At 44.3% G+C, this 24,930-nt stretch overlaps 2 protein-coding genes across 4 annotated transcripts in view; one reads left to right on the top strand and one right to left on the bottom strand.

Annotated features, from left to right (window-relative positions):
* Nucleotides 1-24,025, bottom strand: part of Serinc3 (serine incorporator 3) — a 29,432-nt gene extending 5,407 nt beyond the window's left edge. Inside the window, exons 1-9 of one of the 2 annotated variants that reach the window (XM_032904873.1) lie at nt 23,836-24,025; nt 22,757-22,874; nt 9,882-10,043; nt 7,966-8,159; nt 5,861-5,940; nt 4,236-4,373; nt 3,078-3,247; nt 1,387-1,477; nt 486-666 (exon numbers count right to left, since the gene is read on the bottom strand). In XM_032904873.1, the coding sequence (XP_032760764.1) occupies nt 486-666; nt 1,387-1,477; nt 3,078-3,247; nt 4,236-4,373; nt 5,861-5,940; nt 7,966-8,159; nt 9,882-9,992 (965 nt within the window). In that variant the 5' untranslated portion in view covers nt 9,993-10,043; nt 22,757-22,874; nt 23,836-24,025. Of the gene's footprint in view, nt 1-485; nt 667-1,386; nt 1,478-3,077; nt 3,248-4,235; nt 4,374-5,860; nt 5,941-7,965; nt 8,160-9,881; nt 10,044-14,940; nt 15,124-22,756; nt 22,875-23,835 lie in introns of those variants that run through there. The other variant, XM_032904872.1, reaches the window with a different exon arrangement.
* A 78-nt stretch (nt 24,026-24,103) lies between these two features.
* The window catches only part of Pkig (cAMP-dependent protein kinase inhibitor gamma), a 66,646-nt gene continuing 65,819 nt past the window's right edge, over nt 24,104-24,930 (top strand). The window contains exon 1 of one of the 2 annotated variants that reach the window (XM_032904874.1): nt 24,104-24,185. The gene's annotated coding sequence lies outside the window, so the exon portion shown is untranslated. Of the gene's footprint in view, nt 24,352-24,930 lie in introns of both variants that reach the window. The other variant, XM_032904876.1, reaches the window with a different exon arrangement.

The following is a 24,930-nucleotide window of genomic DNA, read 5'->3' as shown; positions in this document are numbered from 1 at the left end:
GAGGCATTAGGAGAGGATTTTCTTAACTTTAAGAAACAGACACAGCTGGGTTGGCAAAGCTATGTAAACCACTTTTCATTAAAAACAACTATATTGACCCACGCCTTAAATCCCAGCACTGATGAGGTAGAGGCAGGCAGATCTCGAGTTCCAGGACAGCCTGGTCTATAAAGAGTTCCAGGACAGCCTGGTCTATAAAGAGTTCCAGGACAGCCTGGTCTATAAAGAGTTCCAAGACAGCCTGGTCTATAAAGAGTTCCAGGACAGCCTGGTCTACAAAGAGTTCCAGTCCAGCCTCGCCTATAAAGAGTTCCAGGACAGCCTGGTCTACAAAGAGTTCCAGTCCAGCCAGCAACACACAAAGAAACCCTGTCTTGAAAAAACAAAAATTACAAAAAACCCCTACATTATTTTAACTCTTCACAATGGTTTAAACCCAACATATTATTCACTTGCATGAAAATAGTGTATTAGGCGCCTCTTACCTAGAATATATAAGGCAGATAACAAAGATAGTCAGTCCCCCCAAATCATCCAAATTTATGAAGTGTCCATTCTGGGATGGGGGGACATAGGCAGGAGCAGGAGTGGTCGCATTTGCTGGAGACACAGTGGGGGAGGTGAGTTGTGTGATGATGCTCATGAGGGAGGGGTTGCAGGACCGATCTGAAATGCAACATTCGTTATCATCAGTTCCAGCCCACTCCTGTTCAGACCAAGAATGATCAGAGGGCTCGTCCACACACCAGTTAGCTGTGTTTAAAACACAGCACAGCTTGCTTAGAACAACTTGAGCCTCAGCAGCCAATACTGTACTGACAGGATGACCAATGGTCTAGCTTGAGAAAAACTCCATGTCTATCGTGGCCTCACTGGTGTAGCTTGGCGCTCAGGCTTTCCAAACAGGAGCTGATTCCTATTTTATCTCAGGTGCTTAACATAATGATCATCATCATGGAGGTCAAGGATCCTACAGTAATCTGTACCTTTAAAAAGAATCTGTAGAATATTCTATTGAGAAGTAATTCCTTAATCCCAGTACTCAAGGGACCGAGACCAGAGAATCTTTGTGAGACCAGTCCATCTACACAAAAAGCTACAGGACAGCTAGGACTACAAAAAAGGGGACCTAGTCAAGTCTGGGGTGGAGAGTAGGGGTGGGGGATGGAGAAAAAAATAGAAAACAGAAATTTTGCCAAAAGGCCAAACAAGCTCACCCTTGCCTAACACTCTTAACTGTGTGACTTAGTCTTTGCTAGATAAAGTCCACACTATGCAATGGACTGGTGGGAGCAGACAGAACCACATAAAGGTTAGTTTTACTGCTTGGGTCACATTCGCCCCAGTTCTAGTGTATACTTTATCAAGAGTTAGCCGTTCCCTTACCAGGTTCATTGGTCATGGCCGACCACGTGAGGTAAAGGGTGTACAGAGTGATGATGGAGGACTGTAGGAGGCCAGAGCGAGGCTGATGTTCCTGTGGAATCAAAACAGAAACAATGTCACACAGATCGCAAGGGATGACCTTCTGCAGCCTGTGTGCCTCTACGGGGGTGAGGGTGGGAGGGGGATGCATTCAATCATCAGAAACTGAAGTTACTCTTCCTGACAGGTAGCCCTTCAGCTTGAGTTACTCTACAAAATAATAAGGAAGACAATGCACCCGCTAATGGTCAGCAAAGGCATTTCACAATCTTGAGAAGTCCTGTATATCACACAAAGGGTTTTAGACTCTTAAGTTTCTGGGTTTTGGGGTTTTGTTTAGGGGGTGGGGAGTTCGGAGACAAGATTCCTCTATGAAGCTGTGGTTGTCCTGGATCTCATAGAGATCTGCCTGCCTCTGTCTCCCCACTGCTGGGATTCAAGGTGTGTACTACCACTGCCTACCTTTCTAGACTCTGTATGGAGAAAGACCTGCTCAACTCTACCACAAGATAGCTAGATGACCCACTACTTCTTGGAAACTTCAGTTTTCTTTGTTCATACTAATTCTTTTTTTCTGGATACTCATTGCCCAAGCTCAATCCTGCTTCAACCTCCAGCACTGCTGGGGTTAGAGATGTACCATGTCCAGAAAGTAATTAAATGTGAGCAGAGAATTTTATTTTGAAACAAGATCTCAAGTAATCTAAGGCTGGCCTTGAACTAAGCCAAAGATGATGACCTTGGACAACTGATCCTTAAGCTCCACCTCCAGAATGCCACGATTACAGGCATGCAGCACCTTGTCTGGTGCTGATCAAACTCGGGGCTTTGTAAAGGCTGAGAAAGCACTCTGTCAACCAACCAAGCTATGTCCTAGCCCTTCATGCTCTTTTTTAAAAATTATTTTTGTGTGTGTGTGTGTGTGTGTGTGTGTGTGTGTGTGTGTGTGTGTGTGTGTGTGTGTGTGGTGGGAGACCTCAAGTATGGAGGTCAGGAATTAGTTCTCCTTCCACTACAGGGTTCCAGGCATAGTACTCGGGTCAACTGGCAAGCACCTTCATGACTGCAGCATCTCAGACACCTCCTCTTGATTTCTTGAGAAAGGGCTGCACTAGATTGGCCTCCAGTTCCTTAAGGGGATCATCACACTTCAGTCTTATATGTAGCTGTGTGTGAAGATCAGAAGGGAATATGCAGGAGTCAGTTCTCATCGACCCTAAGGGTCCAGGGGATAGAACTCAAGATTCTGGGCATCTTTACCCACTGAGGCATCTCAGCAGCCCAAGTTACCTAGTTTTTAATGATCAGTAAATCAATGTTATCACTATATAGGCATATGCCAACAAGGAGGTCCTGAGGTTCAAGGCCTGGAGTGTATGGCGAGTATTAAGCCAGCTAGGGCTATGATGTAAGAGCATCTCAAAATATAAAATTAAAAATAAAAAGGGGGAAAAATATCGCCAATAGCACATCCCTGTTTACTAAGTTATAATTACAAAGACTTAACCATGATATGGTGAAGTATTAAGCAGCTAACCAATGATAAAAATTCACTGATTCACTAAGGACTGATAACCAGTGTTGTCCCTGACTGGAATTTAAGCTTAGCTAGCATTTATTCTCTCTCAGGAGAAAGCAGAACACCTCCATACCTGAACTTTGGGGAGGATGGACACAATAGAAACTGCAACACAGAAGATGAGGTTCAGGCTGATGAAGACCTTGTTCTCTGTGCAGCCGTCAGGCCTGGTGTAGAAGACGTAGAGCAGCGCGGCAAAGACGATCGACAGGATATAGAAGAGGCTTGTAAATGACAGCAAGGCTGGAAGGGAACACATGGAGAGGATGTCTACCGTCTCAAGAACGGCTAAGCAAGATTAACTGTCTTCCATGCTGTACATGGAATTCATTCCTATGGTGAGCAATAAGCCATAGTAAACTTTGAAATGCCCCAAGGTTTAAGTTTTGAAATGACTCAGCATTAAACTCCAAAATCCACTAAGTAAAAATGTGTATGTAAGCTTTTCTAGATGATTCTTAGTCCTTCAACAGCACAGTTCAGGATCAGGTGTAATGGGCAAGTACCTGTAATCCTAGTATGTGGGAAGCTAACACAGAAGGATCACAAGTTCAAGGCTGGCTTGAGCTACACAGAGCTCATCTCCTCAAACAAGGTTAGAGCTGACAGTAACTGTATGCCAGGTATGTGTCTGGGGTAAAGGAAACAGGCCCTTTTCAGGACAATTTCATTCGGCAGCCACTGGCTCCCTTCACAAATAATGAGATGACCTCCCTGGTCTGGAAAAACAGTTCATCTGCTACTTCCAAATAATCTACAGAAATATTCCTTTCCATTCACATGATTACCAATTAGCTGTATAAGTCTGAAAGTTGTAGCTTAGCATCTCAACAGAAGGAGTTCATTATAAACTGAGAGAATAAATGACTGATCGTAGTATGCTCATCACCCAGCGATGCACACAAGTCACAACAGGCATGACTGACAGAACCCAGCTTTATAAAAGGCAGCTGTAAGAGCGGGAGAAAAGGTCCACTGGTTAACAGCACTTCTGGGTGCTCTTCCATAGGTTTCAGTCCCAGGGGAATCTGATGCGCATTTCTGGTTTCCATAGGTGCTGCATGCATAGAATGCACAGACATAAATGCATGTAAAGCACCCATACGCATTTCTAAAAATAGAAACCTTACATTGAGAGCTAAGATATTTAAGACTGGGGATGTTATGATACATCCTACTTAAGGTAAGGTAGCAAGCAGCATGAGGCTGTAAGGTGAGTGTAGATACCTACCAGCGTACCAGAGCCTTGGGTTTCCTTCCTCCATTCGATTTACCCATAATTCATTCCAAGAGTGAGCCAGGTCTACCAAGAGCACCAGCTGGATGAAAATGAAGAAAGTGGCTCCTAACATTCCAGCACTAAACCAAACTGTAAACAAAGAGAAGATATTTCTCACCGTAAGAAAAACACTTCAGGTGACTGCCAAATTGTATGAGTAGTCATTAACAGGATAAAAGATTCTATCTCCAGCAGTAGTTTGATTATTATCACTTCAATTTTACATTTATTTGAGGAACGCTGTGCTGGATTTCACGCCTTTAGAAGCATTTTAAACGTGTGTGTGTGTGTGTGTGTGTGTGTGTGTGTGTGTGTGTGTGTGTGTGTACACGTGCACGAGTGTGTGTGCAAGCACAGCCATCAGAAAACATCAGAGAACAGTTTCTGTGACTCAGTTTCTGTGACTTACATAATTGAAATAACAGGGGTCAAGCTCAGGCTGGACATCAGGTTTTGTGGCAATTACCTTTCACCCTTGAGACCTTCTAAAACTTGTTTTAGTTTGTACTGAAAGGAGCCTAGTGAACTGATCCACAGGACGTAGGTAGTTACTCATGATCATGCATCAGCCAATTAAGAGTATAAAAGTCCTTTAAAAATAGATAAATCAAGAAGAGGCTAATGCCTCCAAAATGTCTCTTGATGCTCAAGCTCAGGGGTACATTGTTTCTGGGCTTTTTTTTTTTTTTTTGTCCTTTAAAAAAAAAAATATTTACTATGAGCACTCTGCTGCACATGCATCCACATGGCAGAAGAGGGCATTACATTCCCTTACTGATGGCTGGGAGCCACCATGCGGTTGCTGGGCATTGAACTCATGGCTATGAAGAGCAGCCAGTGCTCTGAACCACTGAGCCATCTCTCCAGCTCCAGTACGTTGTTTTTAAAGATAAAACCACAATTACATCAGTGTTTTGAGTGAGGTTGGAGTAAAATCTATCTTTTTGCAGAGCTTAGCAATATTTTCCTGACAATGCATGACAATTAAAGGAATCTGATTGTTTTAGTTTTGTTTAGCTTGCACAAATGAAATTATTTCAGTTAACTTATCTTATCTGAAGCACGGTCAGAATCATGGAAAGTCTGAATGTGTTGCCAAGGTAGATGTGGCTGTTGAGGGTGAAACTGAGGGTGTCCAAGCAGACACAAACACAGGACAAGGTGGTATACTTAGTCACTTCAATAGGTTCTCACAATCCAAATAACTCCACAAGACTTTTCCTTTATTTTTAGTGGAAGGGGGAAAACCACATGAGACTGTCAGATGCCACCTGTTGCCATGGTATAGAAGCAAATTAAGATAAAGAAAAGGCAGCACGACAATGTTCTCATATTGAAAAGCTCTGATGAACTTTTTCTTACCAAATGAGAAGATAAACCATTAAATAGTAATTAACATGTAGTTACAGAAAAGCTGATAAGTGGACTGACTACCTTCTGGTTTTAATCCATCACTGTCTTACTATGCCTCACCAGTGGATACCACATCTTCAAGGCCAGTTGTACAATCACTAATGGAAATGCAGCTCTTAATCACCATGGACTGTACATAGTAACCTCTCGGTAGTAACTCATACCTTTAGTGAAATGGCCCCCAGGTATGTAGAAAGATCCAACCATGATACCAATAATGGCCGCGATTTTGAAGAACCAAAACCTATTAAAGTAAAAAAATTCACTTAGGAAATGCGAATTTTCATTCTTACACTGAGAAAAATACATTTCTGATTACAAAAATAAAGCCTAAATAGCATTTACAACATATATATCTAGGCTTGTTTCTTCATTTGATCCCAATCTACTTCACTCAATATTTCATACAGGCCTGGTGACACATGCCAGTTACTCAAGAGGCTGAAGTAGAAAGACAGCAAATTCCAGGACAGCATGGGTTACAGAATAAATCAAAACCCTGTTTCAGTAAAGCAAATAAAAAAGTAAAAAAAAAAGGGTTGGGGATTTAGCTCAGTGGTAGAGCGCTTGCTTAGCAAGCACAAGGCCCTGGGTTCAGTCCCCAGCTCCGAAAAAAAAAATAAAAAAATAAAAAAAGGCTGAGTTGCAGTTTAGCGGTAGAATGGTTGCCCAGAATATGCAAGGCCCTAGGTTCAATCTCACCACCTCTGCCACACACACTCAGTATTATTATGAGCAAGTTATACTGGTCCAGCAGAAAGAAAGAGGAGACTATTAATAACCCTTCAGATGAGCTTCATCAGCATTACAGCAGCATAACCATGGGCAGCCATGAAGAGACAACAATTATGGATAGCGAGATGGAGGGTCAAAGGGAAAAGGCCATCAGTTCCCTTCAGTTCCCTCAGAATATAAAGATGTACCCGCCCCAAAGGAAAAAATTCTGGAAGAATATAGGTTATTGAGGATTTTGGAGGGGTTCCTTCAATACCCAGTCTATGCATGACTTAGTATATGGGCTAGTAGTCACAAGGCAGGATGGCACTAGATAAAAATAATCTGATAATTGGAGGATAGGGTGGCTTGCTAATAGCTACAAGTAGGAGGCAGGAAACTGAACTCTGGTGAGAGTTGGGGGTCAGAAGAGCTGGATTATTTCTGGGAGAGAACGATTAGCATGTAAGAAAGTCACACTTATGAGTAAATTTAAAAGAGTTTTCTAGTTTTAGCTCATAAAGATAATACTTTTTTGTAAAATTACAAGTTCTAACAGTTCTACATGGAAAGTCATTCTAATCGTCATGTTTATGGTAGAAATTATTCCCCAATCCTACATTTATAAAATAGGACACAAAAACCTTGTCCATAATAGCAGAACTCATTAGCAAAAAGGCCAGGACCAATAGACTTTAAATCTGTAAACCGTTACTGTCTTGAGCTGGCTATGGAGGTCACACCTGTGACCCCGCTAGGGAGGTGGAGGTTCGAGGATTAGGATTTTAAGGCCAGCCTGACCTGATGAGGTCCTGTCCTAAAAAACCATACCAACCAACGGGGCTTGCGTGGCAGAACATGAAGTATCACGCTTTGAGAACAAACATACATGTTATTCCTATCTTCAACCTTTCCCAGCTAAGAGAAATATTTAACTTCTCTGAATTTCAGTTACAATATCCATAAAAAACACAGTATTTGCTGGGTAGTGGTGAAGCACCCCTTTAATCCTAGCACTAGGGAAGAGGCAGGCATATCTCTGAGTTCAAGGCCACTCTAGTCTGCCGTGAGTTCCGCCAAGGTTACACAAAGCGTCCCTGTCTCAAAAAAAATAAAAATAAAAAATAAAAATAAAAACAAAGTATTTACAAAGTTCCTATCAGCTTCCAGCTGAGAAGTACATGTGAGAGAGGAACTATGGTCAGAGGGGAACCAAGAGACTAAATAAATCAGCAGCCCATATATTTTTTCCTTTTTTACTGTTTATCTTCTATGTATGCTGTGTGTGTGCTCATATGTGATTATACATGTCCCAAATACATGTTTATCTATGAATGAAGAAAACATGCAACGTCTAAGCACTGTTTCGGACCTATTTTACAAGGTACTTAAATAAAAATCTAGAAACCTAAAAGAAACCTATCAAAAATGATGACAATAAACAATTGTTCATGTGTGCATCTGGCCCCCGATTAAGATTTCATTGCTTCCATTCCAATGCATATTAACTGCCGAGGGAGAGGAACCACACACATTGAACGACAATCTCACATACCCATTGTGTACTGCTGCTCTGGGATCTTTACTCGTTTTCACTTTTAACATGAGCAAAAAGAAGGCAAAGAAAAAGATGGCCACAGCAAAGTTGATCCGATACACAGCTTTAAAACCGACCAGCACGTCACAGTCTTTCTCTGCCTTTGTATCAACTATCTTGATTTGAAATTCTCCTTCACAGAATCCAGGAATCTGAGGAGGCAAGGAATTTCAATTCCATGAGAATAACAACATCAAGACAAACAAACAAAAAAAGCTACCTTACTACGGAAGCAGGGAACTGTTAAAATAAATAAAATAAGTAAGACCCCCTTAGCAATTTCAAGACTATGAGATTTCTTTCCTTGACTTCCAATCGACTACAATCTTATTACATAAGAACATACATGGACCATGTTTAAAAACTAAAAGCTGAGATGGAGAGACTGCTTAGCAATGAAGAACACTTTGTACTTCTGCAAAGGACCAAGATTCACTTCCCAACACCCACATGCTTGTTCACAACTGTTCATTTGTAATCCCAGTTCCAAGGGAGCCAATGCTTTCTTTTTTCTCACCTCCAAAGGCACCAAGCACACACATTGTACACAGACATACATTCAGCCAAAAATCATACACCACACCACACACACACACACACACACACACACACACACACACACACACACACACACACACACATCCATGTTATGATAGTTAATCCTGTATAACCCCAAAGTTTGGGAGGCTGAAGTAAGATGACCACAAGTTCCCAGCCAGCTGGGATTACATGGTGAGTTTAAGACTAGCTTGGGTCAATTAGTAAGCCCTTCTCTGAACAGGGTTAGCTCAGTGGCAGGACTCAGGGTGAGGCTATGGGTTCAGTCCTAAAGTAACCCATCTTCCTGAGGTTATCTCCATTTTCCCACAGAATTTTTCAGCTTCAATAAACTCCTTCCAAAGTAAAGTACCAATGTAGCTTAAAGCTTATACAAAAAAGGAAAAGAGTAATTTCTAAATTCTGTTTTTCTCTGGATTGTTAAGAGCCCAACAATGCTCATTCTGACTTCTATGTCTACAAGAAGACTAACATCTCTGGTTGGGGATTTAGCTCATTGGTAGAGCACTTGCCTAGCAAGCGCAAGGCCCTGGGTTCGGTCCCCAGCTCCGAGAAAAAAAAAAAAAAAAAAAAGAAGACTAACATCTCATAGTCTTCTTCTGCAGTCACGTGTCCTGAAAAGAACCAAAGGTAATCTAAACCAGCTGTACCTGCCATCTCAGTACTTGAGAGGTAAAGGCAGGAGGATCAAGAGTTCAAAGTAAGCCTAAACTATACGGTAATTTTAAGGCCAGTCTAAGCTACAAGAAACCATGTCATAATAATAATTTTAACAATAACATTAAATGTCCCAAATTACTACAACTGGAGAGATGGCTGTGATTAGGAGCACTTGGTTCCTCTTGCAGAAGACTGGGGTTCTAATCCCAGCACTCCTATGGCAGGCTCACAATTATTCATAACTCCAGTTCCAGGGGATACAACACCTTCATTTTGGCCTCTGCAGGTACCATGACACATTTGATGGTCATTCATATATGTAGACAGAACACTCATACACAGAAAATAAAATTTTTAAAAAACTAAATGATCGGGGCTGGAGAGATGGCTCAGCGGTCTAGAGCACTGACTGCTCTTCCAGAGGTCCTGAGTTCAATTCCCAGCAACCACATGGTGGCTCACAACCATCTGTAATGGGATCCGATGCCTGGTGTGTCTGAAGACAGTGACAATATATACATAAAATAAATAAATCTTAAAAAAAAAACAACTAAATGATCATGATCAAGCATAACAGCAAAAGTTACAATTATAAATATTGTAAAATATAAAAATAAAAAATAACCACCTGATAAAACACTATGGCTTCTACTTACCTTCTTCAGCTGAGTTTGTATGCCTTCTGTCATCATGATGCAAGACACAATAGTGCCAAGGATGAGAATAGAAGCGTAGATGAGCCGAGTTACAGTGGAATTCTTACTCATGGGGCAGCAACTGCACAGCAGACATGATGCACCACTACATAGGCATGGAACCTGTAAGAGCAACACCATGGGCCATGAGCGCTCCTTCACTGCTCTTAGGCAAACTGGGGTTTATAAGTTTTAACAGAATCCGGTTTGATGTGGCATGTATGTGCCCGCAATCCCAGCACTTAGAAGGCAAAGGCACAAGAACCATGCATTCCAGGCTACATGGTCTACAAACCAAGAAAATCAAGGCACAGTAACACACATGCACACTCTTAGCATGTAAGAAGTTCATGGAAGAGCATCCTGAGTTTGAAGAGGACTGGGACTACATAAGAAGTCTGTCTTACAACATGGAACAATTTATGACAAAGTAAAAATGCAGAGGCTTTAGGACCAGTATTATTTCCACCACTTCAGCAAAAATGAATTTAACCCAGTTTTCTCTCTGTCAAATGGACTCTAATAAAACACTCCTTTAGGCTTTACTATAATAAATGAGCCTACCACACTGCGCCTGAAACAGCAAGAGCTTCCAAAGTATGTTCACAGAGAACACATTGTATGTGAGAACAATGTAAGGAACATACAAACAACTCTACTTTTTGTTTACAGCTAGCTCCCAAAGTAATGTTTCATCATAAGGTAACATTATTACTACAGTCAGGTGTGGTGGCTCACGCCTTTAATTTTAGTACTAGTGAGGGAAAAATAGGCAGAGCTCCATGAATTTGATGTCCGTGTGAGACCCTCTTCCACCATCGCCCTGCCCCCAAATAAGACATTACATGCTTGTTAGGAACTACCCAACTTACATTGATATTTGAGATTATCAAATCACAGTAGGAGAATGAGTTAATACAGATTTATAACCAATAACTATTGACAGTGGATGACTAGAGCTAGAAAGATGACTTAGCAGTTAAGTGCAGTTGCTTCTCTTCCAGAGGACTGGAGTTCAGTTCCCAGTTCCCCACATGGTAGCTTACAACCAGCCTTAACCCCAGTTCCAGGAATCCAACCTTCTCTTCTGACCTCTGTAGGCACCAGGCATGCAGGTGGTGTACATACAGAAATGTAGCAAAACAATCTACACATAAAACAATCTAAAATATTTAATACAAAAAAGAGGATGACTCTATTCTTATGACATGGTCTCAAAAATCATTTACAGCTTTTACAGATGTATCAGACTATTTCCATTAGAGCAAGCTGATCAACATAAAAGCTCTCTCAGATGTCAAATGAGCCTAACGCCACCTTATCATCTGAACAAGGCTACTGTGAAGAATGGCACGCATGTCCAGAATATAAAGTAACCAGCAGAATTCCTGACCTCCGAAGGGATCAATATATTGCAGTATAACCAACAGGAAGCATGATCGAGACCAGTCAGCCTCAGTCCAAAAGAGACACATTATAGTTCAACTCTAGTGATTGTATTTCATGTGTTTTGAGCCAGGCATGGTGGTGCAAGCCTAAGAGAGAGAGGCAAACCTGAGAGGCAGAGGCAAAGGCAGCAGCTAAAGATTTGAGGCCAATCTGGTCTACAAAAGCAAATTCCAGGGCTACTATGCAGCTTAATCTCAAAACAAAATTGTTAAGACCCAATGAGACCAATGTGAGAAAAAGGAACAATTTAGACACCACCTTGTGGTACAGGAAAGAGCTAGTCAAATATGAAGGCACAACTGTGTGGAACTACTCTAATCTCAGAATAAGCCTACTTTTGCCTCAGAAAGAATTAACCCAAACAACCTCTGGCTACAATTTTATGGCATTTAAATATCACTGAAAAAAACTCCATTCTTGGCATGGTGGTGCATTCCTTTAATCCCAGAACTCTGAAGGCAGAGGTGGGCAGATCTCGAGTTCAAGGCCAGCCTGGTCTGAGTTCCAAGGCTACACAGAAAAACCCCGTCTTGGAAAAAACAACAAAAAATTTTTCATTTCACTTATTTATTTATTTTGAGATATGGTCTATATAGCTACTGGCTGTCCTGGAACTTGCTGTGTAAACCAGGCTGGGCTAGCCTTGAACTCAGAGATCTGTTCACCTGTACCTCCAGAGGGCTGGGATCAAAGGCATATGCGACTATGCCCACCCTATTCCATTCTTTAATGAGTAGGTTCAGGTTCTGCTTGAAGCTTGACCCCTAGGAACACTTGACTATCCTGCACAGGTAGTTAATTCAAACTACTCTGTAAAATTTATTTCTTGTGGAAATAATAAAAATTCTGCCTAACAATCAAGAAACGAACCTCGTATAGCCACTCAGGGCACTACAATTACACTTATTTGAGACACAGCCCCATGAAAGTAGCCCCTTAGACCGAACAGTAGTTTCTATTGTTCTGCCTACTGCAGCTGTACTAGAGTGTAGATAGTAAGCTCTCTATTGTCCTCTTCTGTCTTGGGTGGATTACTCACATCCTGGGCATTATAGGCCTGTCAAGCCCAAATCTACAAGCCAAAGAAAGTAAAGACTACCAGCAAACCAAAAATGCAGAGGCACAGTCTGTAATCAAGGTAACTGCCTGGAAGCTATTCTTTTCCTGGTTGCCTTCAGATGAAGATGTAGAACTCCCGGCTCTGGCTGCACCATGCCTGCCTGGACACTGCTATGCTCCTGCCTTGATGATAATGGACTGAACCTCTGAACCTGTAAGCCAGCCCCAATTAAATGTTGTCTTTAAAAGAGTTGCCTTGGTCATGGTATCTGTTCACAGCAGTAAACCCTAAGATACTGATATACCTATTTATTCCTCTGTGTATTTATGACCTTTAGCGGAGGCTGTACTTTAGACCTGTGCACGGTAGGCAATCAGTAACTTCTGTGCAATCTCCCTGTTATTATATGCTCTATCCTTTCCCTGTCTCACGAATGGAGAACTCAACTCTTTCTGTTGCTCAGGTCAAAAACCTAGCCTCAAAGTCTCCCTCATCTGACTTAAAGAAACAACTTCTAAAAAATGTGGTCACGAATCCCCATTTAAAGGGATGTTTTAAAGGTAAGGGAGAACCATTTCTCATGCTGATACAAAACACTCTCATGCCAATGCAAAACAAACACGACACATCTATCCCACTTTTCAAACGACAAAACTCCGTGTCCTCATACTAAATTCCTTTTTGCCTCTTCCACTTTCCCTCCTAAGTCAGACATACAAGCAGCAAGACCTAATCACCTGCCTGAGTTACTCATCACCAAGATCTCAGTCTTACACAGATATATTCTTTTCAGGAAAAAAAGAAAGCCAGGCAAAGCAGTATACTTCTGTAACCCTGACACTCAGGAGGCTGAAGCAGAAGGATCTGCAGTTCCAGACAGCCTGGATTAACAAAGTGAAATCCTGTCCCCCAAATAATAATAACTTGAAGGGTTTGTTAAGACAGGCCAGAAGTGGGGGCTCCTACCCATAACTCCAGCACTAGACAGGCTGAGGTAGGATTGTGGCAAGTTCAAGGCCAACCTGGGCTACAAAGTAAAACCTTTATTTCAATCAATCAATCAATCAATCAATCAATACAAAAGCCAAAATTGCAAGGCAAGATTGCACACCCCTACAATCCCAATACTCTGGAGACTCAATCAGGAGGATTGTGAATGAAAGCAGTATGGGATACTCCAGGAGATCTGGCGACCTAGCTCAATAAGGCAAAAAGTAAACAAATACAGAAGTCCTCTGAAATCGCTGAAGGCTTTAAGACCAGACTGGAGATGTAGCTGGAGGAACTATCAAAGACAAGCTTTGCATCAACAAGGTTCTGGGTTCAATCTTAAACACTCAAAATGACAAAAGACATTACCTAAAAAATAAAAGCATATAATGGGTATCTTCATGATTTGGCTCCTTGATATCCTGCCCCCGTTTTTGTTTTTTTGTTTTTGTTTTTTTGTGTGTGTGGGGGGGATGGGAGATGGGGTGGGTACTGGCAATTGGAGACTAAACCTATAGCCTCTAAAGACATACCCATAAACTATAATTTGCACCTCCCTGTTTTGAGACGGGGTCTCCCGAGTGCTGAGATAACACATGATTTGACATGCCAGGTCCTCCACATCCTTTAATTTCCTATTATTCTCTTCCCTCATTCCACTCTGGTATACTAACCCCCTACTGGGTAAAAACTGAATTAACAAAATAAGCAAGGAGCTTCTAGATATGAACATCTGAATAGCATATCTTCAGATTTTGGTTTTAAACCAAGAGAAAAATAAACAAGATATGTGCGACATTCCCTCTGCCCTGAGACATGCCACTGACATTAGCAGAGTCCGAGTCCTTGGTCCATTACATCAGTTCGGGAAGGAGGAAACAATTAGGCAATGGTTCAAGCTACCATGTTCCTCTGAGGCAGATTTGTTAGACTGTTCCGTAGGTTAAAGAGATCCTAAAATTAACTTCTAAAAATATTTTACTACTGACAACGTTTGGGTGTTTAATCCCAAAATGCTTAGAATGTTTAGGCCGCGGAGCTTCTAATTAAATAAACGCCCACAGCCAGCCCTTTTTGCACGCGACCTGCAGCGGTGCTGACTTAAAATCCGCGTCCCCAAACCCGCCCTGCGTAGCGCTGGCATATGCCGAACTATGGAGAAAAATGACTCCAGTGTCCCTAAATCTCCACCCATTCATGAACCCCCGCCTTGGAACCCTGGCGTCGCCTGGTCGCCAGAACCTTGGGTCCGGAAGGCTCGCGGGGGCGGGGCGTCGAAATTGTAAACAATGGCGGCCCGGCCTCCCTCGACCCTCCGCCAACACCGAGAGCCAGCCAAGCCGCCGCACCCCGACCCCGAGACGTCGCCTACCGGGCCTGGGCCCTCGCAAGGCCCTCGCAGCCCCGGGCCTGTCCGCTCCTCTCTGCCAGCCTCACAAGAGTGTTGGATCCGCCTCGGGCGGCCTGGTAAGCATTCCCCGCGCGCCTAAGGCCCCGGAGGACCGAGGCCTCCGGACTCACCCAGCTGGCGAGGGAGAAGACGCCAAGGACGGCCCCCATGGTGTCGCTGGGGCCGAGACCCACCGCTCCGAGCGGGTCCCTGCGCGATGGCTAACTGCCGGCTGAGGCGTCGCCTCAGAAACGCGACGAATTCTCAAGCCGGAAACAGGGCCCGCCCTTCGCAAGGCACCCAGGTTACGTCATCAAGAGGCCCCGCCCACTGAGGGAGGAAGGTGGAGCCGAGCGCTTGAGGGGAGGGCGGGCTTTGGCTGCTGGGGTTACAGAGGCCACGGAGGGTTCAAGGCATATAATTCTGGGCTCGCTTGGGGCGCTGGTGATCTGAGGAGACAGGAAGGTACAGAGAAATATAGCAAGTCCCCTGTGAACTGCACTTCTCTGAAGAAGCTACATCCCTATTAAAGATTCTACAGACTTAAATTGTGGCAGTACTTTGTGATTATGGAGAGATGGAATGTTTGCAAACTCAGAGGCAAACAGGCTATATTGGGCCATTTAATAATCAGTTACGATCTGTAATGTCCCCTCACTCTGCCTGTTCAGTTCGCTGGCAAAGTTCAGTCCACCACTTTCTCTCCCTGTCCTAGACTCTTGCAGATGCCTGTGCTGTACTCTCCTTCATAGCTATAATAAAAACCTTCTCAACCATACCTTAGAGCAGTCACGTCCTCATTTTGTTGGGAAGAAGCAAAAGAAACTTATGCTAAGTACTAACCGTTTCGCTTTCAGACTCCATTTACTCATATGAAGAAACTAAATTCACGGTCTCGGGCCCCAGGGTTGCTAGGGATTTCCTTGCAGCTGAGCAGCTTCTGTTGTAAACAGTCGTCTGAGTCCAGATATTTCAGGGACAACTTCCTCATTTTGGTGGCAGGGTCAAACAAGGTCATGTTCCCAGGCCTAGGAATGAACACCCATCCCACTTCTCCAAAAGTTTTCTTGTCTGTTAACCGTTGTGCCCAGATTGTAAAATCCCCAAAGAGACCACCAGGAGTCAGAACCCGATATAATCGCACGAGGGTCTTTATTCAAGTTCGAGGCTGGGCCACCAACTTTCCAGATGGAACAGGAAGGGGAGTGCACCCCAGGTCTAAAGTGAAGGAGGTTTATAAAGGAAAACCACAAGTGGGGGTTTCCAAGCCTTGGCATTATATGAGAGGGTAAAGGAATGTGGCCTTTCAGATAATTGCTTTACAGCATCTGGTTAAACCACAAGGAAGGAGTATACATCAAAAAGGAGTACCTTGACCTGGGAAAGCCTTAGGTTTCCTTAGCCCACTCTGTTGCTATCAGCCAGCTGCAGCTGCTCTGTCCTATTTTGCAGTGGCCAAGGACATTTTTTTCTCAGACCTCAAGGGAGGGGGCCATGCCTCTCTAAGGGCAAGTTAACTTAGAATGGAGTCTTAAGAACAAAATAGAGTTTATTCTGCTACCTCAGTGCCTTCATTAACCAGTAAAGAATATAGAAACCACTGTTGTCTAAGCCAACGTGCACAGGTTACAACAATACACAACCATTGCCTGTTAATGCCCTATTTGACTGTGTGCTGCTTGCCCGCTGCTTTCTTCCCTTGTCGTTCGAAAATTCCAGGCCAGAGTCCAGGAAGGGAACTCACTGCAAAAGCTGAGGTAAGGACCGTGAAGCCTGGTGCCCTGGATACAGCCCAGTCTCCAACGGGTACTCCCTTGCTTAACCTGTAATGTCAAAATACAGCTAGATAACACTGCAGCTCCCCACTACCCCTCACCCCCTGCTTTGTGTTCCCTTTAAAATTGGTACTATCCCCAGGCAAGTGGGTCTGGACTATGTAAGAAGGTTGGCTGAGCACAAGCCAGGGAGAGCAAGCTTGTACAGAGCCGTTCTCCATAGTCTCTGATCTTCCTTTAGATGCTGCCTCCAGGTTCTTATCTAGAGCTCTTTCGCTGGATTTTCAACCTATAAGCTGAAATAAACTGTTTCTTCCTCAAATTGCTAGTGATCGTGGTGTTTTTCACAGCAACAGATCAAACTATGGACAGCAGGTTACAGCAAAGAGGAGGAAGGAAAAATCTCTTTAGGTCTGATGCTCTCTGATGACAGCCTTGGCCTTCTGGGTGGTACGAGCTAAGAAGCCAAAGGCCTGCTAAGTTAATCACAGGATGTTAGTTCAGACATGCCGGAGATCAAGGGATGGATGACTACTGAAGAAGACAAAGATAGCCCAAGGAAAACCATAATTGGTCTCTGGACCTGCAACATTCCAATCTCTCTGTAGTAATCACTGAAGTTCTAATCAGTTAATCAGCCTTTCCAAAGGTTTACTCAGTGTAAGGTGTCCTTCTTTCCAGCGTCCCCCAGAGGACAAAACATTGCGTTTCCTCATTGTTTGAAAGGTGCATTGCTAGGATCTGATGTAGATGAGGCTGAGTAGTAGGCTGGAAAGCATCTTTAAGAAACAGGAACAGGGGCTGGAGAGATGGCTCAGTGGTTAAGAGCGCTGGTTCCTCTTGCCAAGCTCCTGAGTTCCCATGAACTCATGGTGGCTCACAACCATCTGTAATAGGATCTGATGCCCTCTTCTGGTATGCATGAAGACAGTAAACAGTGTACTCACATACATACAATAAATAAATAAAAACATTTTTTTAAAAAATCTGTGCCATTAAGGGAGAAACTCCTGGACTCCACATAACATCAAAGTCTAGCCATTATGACCTGAGTTTAATCTATATTGATTTTTTTTCTCTGTATTTGACTAGCATGTAGCATAACAAAATATGACTAAGGTTATAATAATTAAAAATACTGTCTAGCCCAACAACGTGAAGGCAGCAGGTAATCGAACCAGGTAATTTAGCCAACTAAAATTCTGTTGTTTTGTTTGTTTGTTAAAAACTAGATAGACTATGTTTGGCACTGTCTCTCTCTCTCTCTCTCTCTCTCTCTCTCTCTCTCTCTCTCTCTCTGCGCATGTATTTGTCTTCTATAAATTATTTCTGTTTATATGTGGGATATTCAAACAAATCTATTATCTTTTAATTTCAGGGAAGATTTTTAATTCATTTCTCTATCCACATCTGAAGCGCCTAACTCTAGCTATTAGGAAAGACTGACCTTTGATAACCAGGCTCTCAGTGACGTGGGAAGAAGCTCAAACTCAGAGAACTAATGCTATAAAAGACAGAGCTCTTAACCACCAAGCCAATTCTTCAGACCACAACCTAAATGTGGTTTCCCAGACTCACGTGACAGAAGCAGACAAGTGATTCCTAGAAGTGCCCTCTGCCTCCAGATGTGTGCAGTGGAACACAAATCCATGTAATTTTTTTAGTAATAATAATAATAAAAAAAAGCCACATTGGGCTGGAGAGATGGCTCAGCGGTTAAGAGCACTGACTGCTCTTCCAGAGGTCCTGAGTTCAATTCCCAGCAACCACATGGTGGCTCACAACCATCTGTAATGTGATCTGATGCCCTCTTCTGGTGTGCCTGAATACGGCTACAGTGTACTGATGTATAATAAATAAATCTTTAAAAAAAGAAAAAAAGTAGCCACAGAGCTGGGTGTGGCTTTTGGGAGGCTGAGACAGGGAAGTTGACATATTAAGTTCTAGACTAACATGGATGTGACCCTATCTCCAAAACAGAAAACAGAAAATAAACAACAACAAAATCCGTGTTACCAGGAGGAAAATAATAATCTTCTCTTGATGGGTCTCAGCCAAGCCCTGTGCCTCCCGCTGCCCCGCCCCCCTCATACCCCCACCCCCACCCCGTTTCATGTAGCATTTCAAATTTTATGGAGGGGAAATTTTGACACCTCCTCCCCCATTCTATCTCTACTCCTCTCTTAAGTAATAAACCTGGCATCAGGGTCAAAGGAGGAGCCGAAAGTGATCATGAGGTCTTGAGGGAGAGGACAATCTTCAGTGATCTCCAAGCCTGCTGATATTTATTTTTAAGACAGGGTCTCTCTATGCAGTCTCAACTGGTCTGGAACTCACTGGCTGCGGGGAGCCAAGCCCGCTTACACACCCTCAGTCTCAGGAATCTTTCAGGAATGTCAAGCCCACTTACACCCTCTGGGACACCTAGCCAGGTGTCTGTTCTTATCAGCCTATACTCGCAATTTACGGTTTAGAGTTATAGGGAGGGGTGGTGGCAGTGACCGATCTGTCCTGAGTCCTGGGTGACCTTCCCGCCTGCTTGTCTTTATAAGTGGCTGTTTTTAATTAAATATTGAGAGCTTGATCAGACCAAGACATGCTCTCCTTCTTTGCACCTCCTGTCCCCCATTCTTTCGCCCCCTCCCAGGTCTCCCCTGAACCCCGACTCACAGAGATCCACCTGTCTCTGCCCCCCAGTGCTGGATACAGAGGTGTGCACCACTGTGCCTGACTTTATTTTTTTAAAGATTCATTCAGTTTTACTTTTTCTGCATGTGCCACATGCATGCCAGGTGTCTGGGAAGCTAAAACTCGGATCCCTAGAACGGGAATTATAGAAGATTGTGAGCCTACACATGGATGCTATGAAAAGAACTCAGGCCCCCTGCACGGGCAGCACGTGAGTGCCCTTCTTACCTGCTGATCCATCTCCCCGTCCCTCTTCCTGTTTATTTGAGATGGAGTATCACCATTTAGTCCTGACTGGCCTCAATCGTGCCATGTTGACTAGATGTGCTTTGAGCTCACTGGGATTCTCTCCTACCTCTGCCTCCCCAGTGCTAGGATTACAAGCTTAGGCCACTGTGCCCAGGCTCAACCCCAGTGATTTCTAAGCACCAAGTAAGACCACTCATCGGCCTGAGATTATCTGCCTTGCCAGCTGCACCCGCCAACCGTTCCCACTGTTTCTCTTGTCAACAAAATCTCAAACTTCCTGTCATTCCCGTGAAGACTGACTTGGGGTCACTGAACCCTCTTATCTTATTTTATCCATGCATCATATTTATTAAACCTTGTCCTTGGTTACTTTTCTGTTGGTATGATAAGGCGCCAAGACCAAGGCAACTTATAGAAAACACAGTCAGGAAGTGGCTAGAGTCCATGATCATTACGGAGACAGGCAGGGAAGCAGGCAGGCACGTATAATGCTGGAACAGTAGCTGAGGGCTTACATTCTGGTACACAAGTACGTGCAGGTGTCCGTGTCCGTGTCCGTGTCCGTGTGTGTGTGTGTGTGTGTGTGTGTGTGTGTGTGTGTGTGTGTGTATGTGTAACTGGGAATCCTGTGGGCTTCTCACATGTAAATCCTATCCCCAGTGAAACACCTCCTCCACCGTGTATCATCCACTGGTGGCTACATCTCCTAATTCTTCCTGGGGACCAAGCATTGAAACACAGGAGCCTATGTGGGCGGTTCTCATTCAACCCTCCTGTGTTCTTCATAGCCACATGTCTCTCTGTGTGCTGGCACCTGTAGTCAGATGGAACTCCCACAATTTGGCTTTTGCCCTAAACCAGTAGTTCTCAACCTGTGAGTCATGACCCCTTTGTGGGTTGAAGAACCCTTTCCCAGGGGTTGCCTAAGACCATCTGCATATCAGATATTTGCATTATGGTTCATGACAGTGGCAGAACCAAAGTTATGAAGTAGTAGCGAAAATAACTTTATGGTTGGGGATCATCACGGCGTGAGGAACTGTATTAAGGAGAGGCATTAGGTTGAGAGTCACCGCCATACACAGTACCCTCCCCCTGATCTCTTTTCCCCTTCTGCTCTCAAGACTGCTTTTCTAAACAGCCTTTAAATTTGCTTACATGTGTGTGTATGTGTAGGCATGTATACACAGAGGGCAGAGGTCAACCTGGAAAGGTCTGAAAATTGCTGAAGACTGCAGATTCAGATAGTGTGCAAAGACAAAGAGCATTTATTCTGTAGAAACAACCAGCATGTGGGGGTCAGCCATTTTCCAAAATGGTGACCCCAGACAAAGGCACACAGGCCTTCTTATAGGGAACTGGGGGAACTCTAGAAGGATTAGATAATCTAAAATTTCATTGGTGGGCGCTAGGGGGTCACGGGTGGTCAGTGGTCTGCATTCCTATGTCATGGATGTTTAACCGTAGGATAAGATAGGACTGCCCAGCGCAGATGGCCTACTCTGAGATAAGATAGTTCTCCATCTTTGTGGCTATCCCCAGGCTGTTCTTTGGGAGGGGGTTTATGATCTTGTTCTGGATTTTATGGTCTGTTCCTGGAACTGGTATCTTATGGCCTAGTTTCTGGGACTTATAGTCTGTTATCTCGGGAGCTGGTGCCTTATGGCCTTGTTTGAAAATCAGGTCTGGTCCTTCCACAGAGACGAACCGGGTCTACATTGTCCTTTCAAACCTTGCCATTTCTCAGGAACTATCCACCTTGTTTTTTGAGACAGGGTCTGCTACTAGGACCTGGGGCTCAGCATTTAGGCTCGGCTGACTGGCCTGCACTTAGAGAGCCTCCTGTCTCTGCCTCCCCGGCCCAGATGACATCACACCCAGCTTTTTACATGGCTGCTGGAGATCTGACCTCAGGTCCTCATGCTTGCAAGGTCAGTACCAACTGGGCTATCCCCTCTGAAAAAGTCTGATCCTAAACTTTCCACCAGTTTCAGTGTCCCAGTGAGCATGTTCAGACCAAGCAGAGGCTGTGCTCCTTTCTAAAAAGAACTTTTTAATATTTTTAAAAACTATTTTTATTTCACTTATTTTTCATTAATTTATTTTTTAAATGCTAGCGCAGATTTTTTTTTTAAATTTATTTTTTAATGCATGTGAGCGATGTCACTGTCTTCAGACACACCAGAAGAAGGTATTGGATTCTATTACAGATGGTTGTGAGCCACCATGCGGTTTCTGGGACTTGAACTCAGGACCTCTGGAAGAGTAGTCAGTGCTCTTAACCGCTGAGCCATCTCTCCAGCCCTTATTTATTTATTTATTTATTTATTTATTTATTTATTTATTCACTTTACCTCCTGGTAGCAGCCCCCCTCCCTCCTCTCCTCCCAGTTTCACTCGCCCCGCCCCTGCCCCATTATCCTCTCCCCTTCTCTGAGAAGGGGAAGCCCCCTTGGTATACCAGCCAGCCCTGGAACGACAAGTCTCAGCAGATGCTAAGTGGTCCCTCTCCCACTGCTGGGAGGCCCCACCAGTCAGGGAAAGGGGATCCAATGATAGGCAGCAGAGACAGAGACAGCCCTTGATCCAATCGTTAGGGGCCCACATGAAGACCAAGCTGCCCATCTGCTACAAATGTGTAGGGGAATTTTATTTTATGTGTATGAGTGTTTTGTCTACATGCATGTCTTGTGCACCATGTCTGTGCCTGGTGCCCACAGAGGCCAGAGGCCATCAAGTCCCCTGAAACTGGAGCTAAAGAACAGCTGTTAGCTGTCACGCAGATGCTGGGAATTGAGCCAGGGTTTTTCTGGAAGTACAGTACATCCTCTTACCTACTTAGCCCCAACTTGGTGCTTTTTATTCCAATTCTTGAAATTGCTATTTTTGGTGAGAGTTCTTAGGTCATTTGTAACAACCGCTCAGCTATCACTCCCAGTAAATGTGTCATTTTTTCAGTCCTTGACTAGGTTCAAAAGTTAGCACTCCGGTGGGAACGTGCCAGCCAGCCCTAACCTGATGGCACTGTGTTATTGCTCTCCCAGGAGAAACCACTCTGTCCCCGTCATTAATGACACTTCTTTCCATTTTCCCAGCATGCTTTAGGTTCTGTGGCAATTTAGACATGACTCCCCTGTGGTGGCTAAGGAACTTAGCCTGGTATCGAGCATCCCCTCATAGCCACTGACCTCTGTTTGGACATGCCTGTGTGATCCTAGGGTCCTATAGGCCTTACCTATGTGAGATAGGAAGAGAAAACATGGCGTCCTTCTGTGAGATAGTCAACCCCATTGCTCTGGCTTCTGTAAACCCGCTTACGGCTCTGGGACTGAGATGAGATGGTCCCTTTATCTCTGTACAGTGGAATGAGGAACAATTGAGGAGGGGGAAATCAAGCTCTTACCCAGCTGTGAATTCCACCAAGCATGAAATAATTGTGATATCCACCACTGCCATCCATCTTTATAAACCCTTCCTTTAGCCACCCTTTGGCAAGGCAATCTTTTGACTTGCCTCTAAGGCTGCCATTCAAGGCTATGATTCTGTTAGTGGTAAGAATAAACTGACCTACTCTGAATTTTGATTGAGTCTAATTTTTTGTTTGTTTTTTTTCTCCCCTAGTGGATTCAAGCTCCACACCAGTTAGGAGCATCTTTTGAGCTTAGGGTTCCTTATATATGCAGGGCTTCCCCAGGAAGTATAATTGCTGATTATGAGTTAATTATTTCCCATGCTGAAATTAATTCTGGTGTTTAAATTCTCACCGTCTACCCCCCCCAAAAACCCCTTTTACTCGCTTTTTGTCACACCCCCTCCTTCCAGAGATTACAACAAACGAATTTGTCACTCTGTATCAATTTTCTAGTCTTTACTTCCAGTCAGTAGGCTGAGCTTGTAGCTCAGTGGTAGAGTATTTGTCAAGCATGGCGGGGGCTGGGTGGGGGTGGGGGTAGGGGAGTGGGGGGGGGGGGGGTTGGGGGTAAAAGTGGGGTGGGGAGTGTGTAAGTTCCATATCTACCACCATCAAAAAAGTAATTAAAAAAAAAGCTAGACCTGGTGGCTCGTGCCTGTAATTCCAGTAGTTGGGAGGTAGAGGCAGAAGGATGAAGAATTTCAAGGTCATTTGCAGGTAGACTAAGGTGAAGGCTAGCCTGAGCTACGTGGGATATTTTCTCAAAAAAAAAAAATTAAAAAAAAGAGTGAAATAAGAAAGGAAGGCAGGGAAGGAAGAATGAAGGGAGGGAGAGAGAGAGAGAGAAGGAGGGGGAGAAACCAAAGACAAACTCAAAACAAAACACAACATAGATTACCAACCTAGCAAACTTGGGTCAGAGTCACAAAATGTTCCTCTTTCGTGTGCCAAAGACGAAATGAGGCATAAGCATCCGAGGGACAAGCCCTCACCTAGAACCTCATTGTCCTCCATTCCTTTCTTCCACCGGCCACCTCTCTGGAGAGCTAAGGCCCCAGTCTCAGGACTGCTTTCCTTCCTCCGCCCATTGCTCGCAACTATGTCCCTTCTCGGCCGCCTTAGCGCGAGCTACGCGGGAGTTCGGTAGCCGCGTCGCCTAGGCAACGGCTCGGCGGCGGGCTGCGGGCGCCAGGCGGCCCCGGGGAGGCGCTCGCGCCGTCGGCCCGGGCTCCGCGAGGCGACGAGGCGGCAGGTAAGCGGCGATAGAGCGGGCAGACGGGACCCGGAGAGGAGCGGTCCTCCGGGCGACCGGCGAAGGACGGGCCGCGGGTACGCCCGGCAAGGACGGAGGGCCGGACCTTTGTCCCCTGGGCCCGCGAGCTGGTCCTGCGACGCCCTCTGACCCCGGCTGCGTTCGGGTGGGTGCGCTTTCAGCTTTTATTCTTACGCAGCTCTGGAGCCTCACTCGAAAGTTTTCCTTTTAAATAATAATTTTTAAAAAGCTGTTATTTTATGAGGGTTGGTCGCGGAGTAGCAAGGACTGAAGAGAACGTCTGCGGGTGTCGCTCTTCGTGGGGGGGGGTTGTTCGGCGAGATTGGACTTATTTCTGAATCAGTTTTCTCACCTGCACAATGGGGATAATAGTAGTAATAATGCCTGTCTTATAAGATGATCACAACGTGTATATATAGTTAAAATCCTTGCTACATGGGCGCTTTTCTTGTTACTACTACCAGGAGCATCGTTGAGTATTGAGAACCAGGGCCCGGGCTGATCGCCAGCGGTTTTTTAAAAAAAAAAAGTGAATGAGACGTCTTGTCCTTAGGGAACTCCACTCCTGTCCGTAGGAACCTGACCTATGGGTTGGAGTTTGGTGTAATTTGAGCAATGGTTTTACGCGTACAGGAAACTGGATGCAGTGAAGGCGGTTGTAGACCTTCAGAGGTGGTCAGAGAGAGATTACACAAGAAGGTTACTTCCAAAAGGAGGTATGAAG

The sequence above is a fragment of the Rattus rattus genome, chromosome 5 (assembly GCF_011064425.1).
Source record: "Rattus rattus isolate New Zealand chromosome 5, Rrattus_CSIRO_v1, whole genome shotgun sequence".
NCBI classification, from domain to species: domain Eukaryota; kingdom Metazoa; phylum Chordata; class Mammalia; order Rodentia; family Muridae; genus Rattus; species Rattus rattus.
Note: the sequence above shows the minus strand (reverse complement) of the source record. Positions and strands in the feature narration are given on the sequence as shown.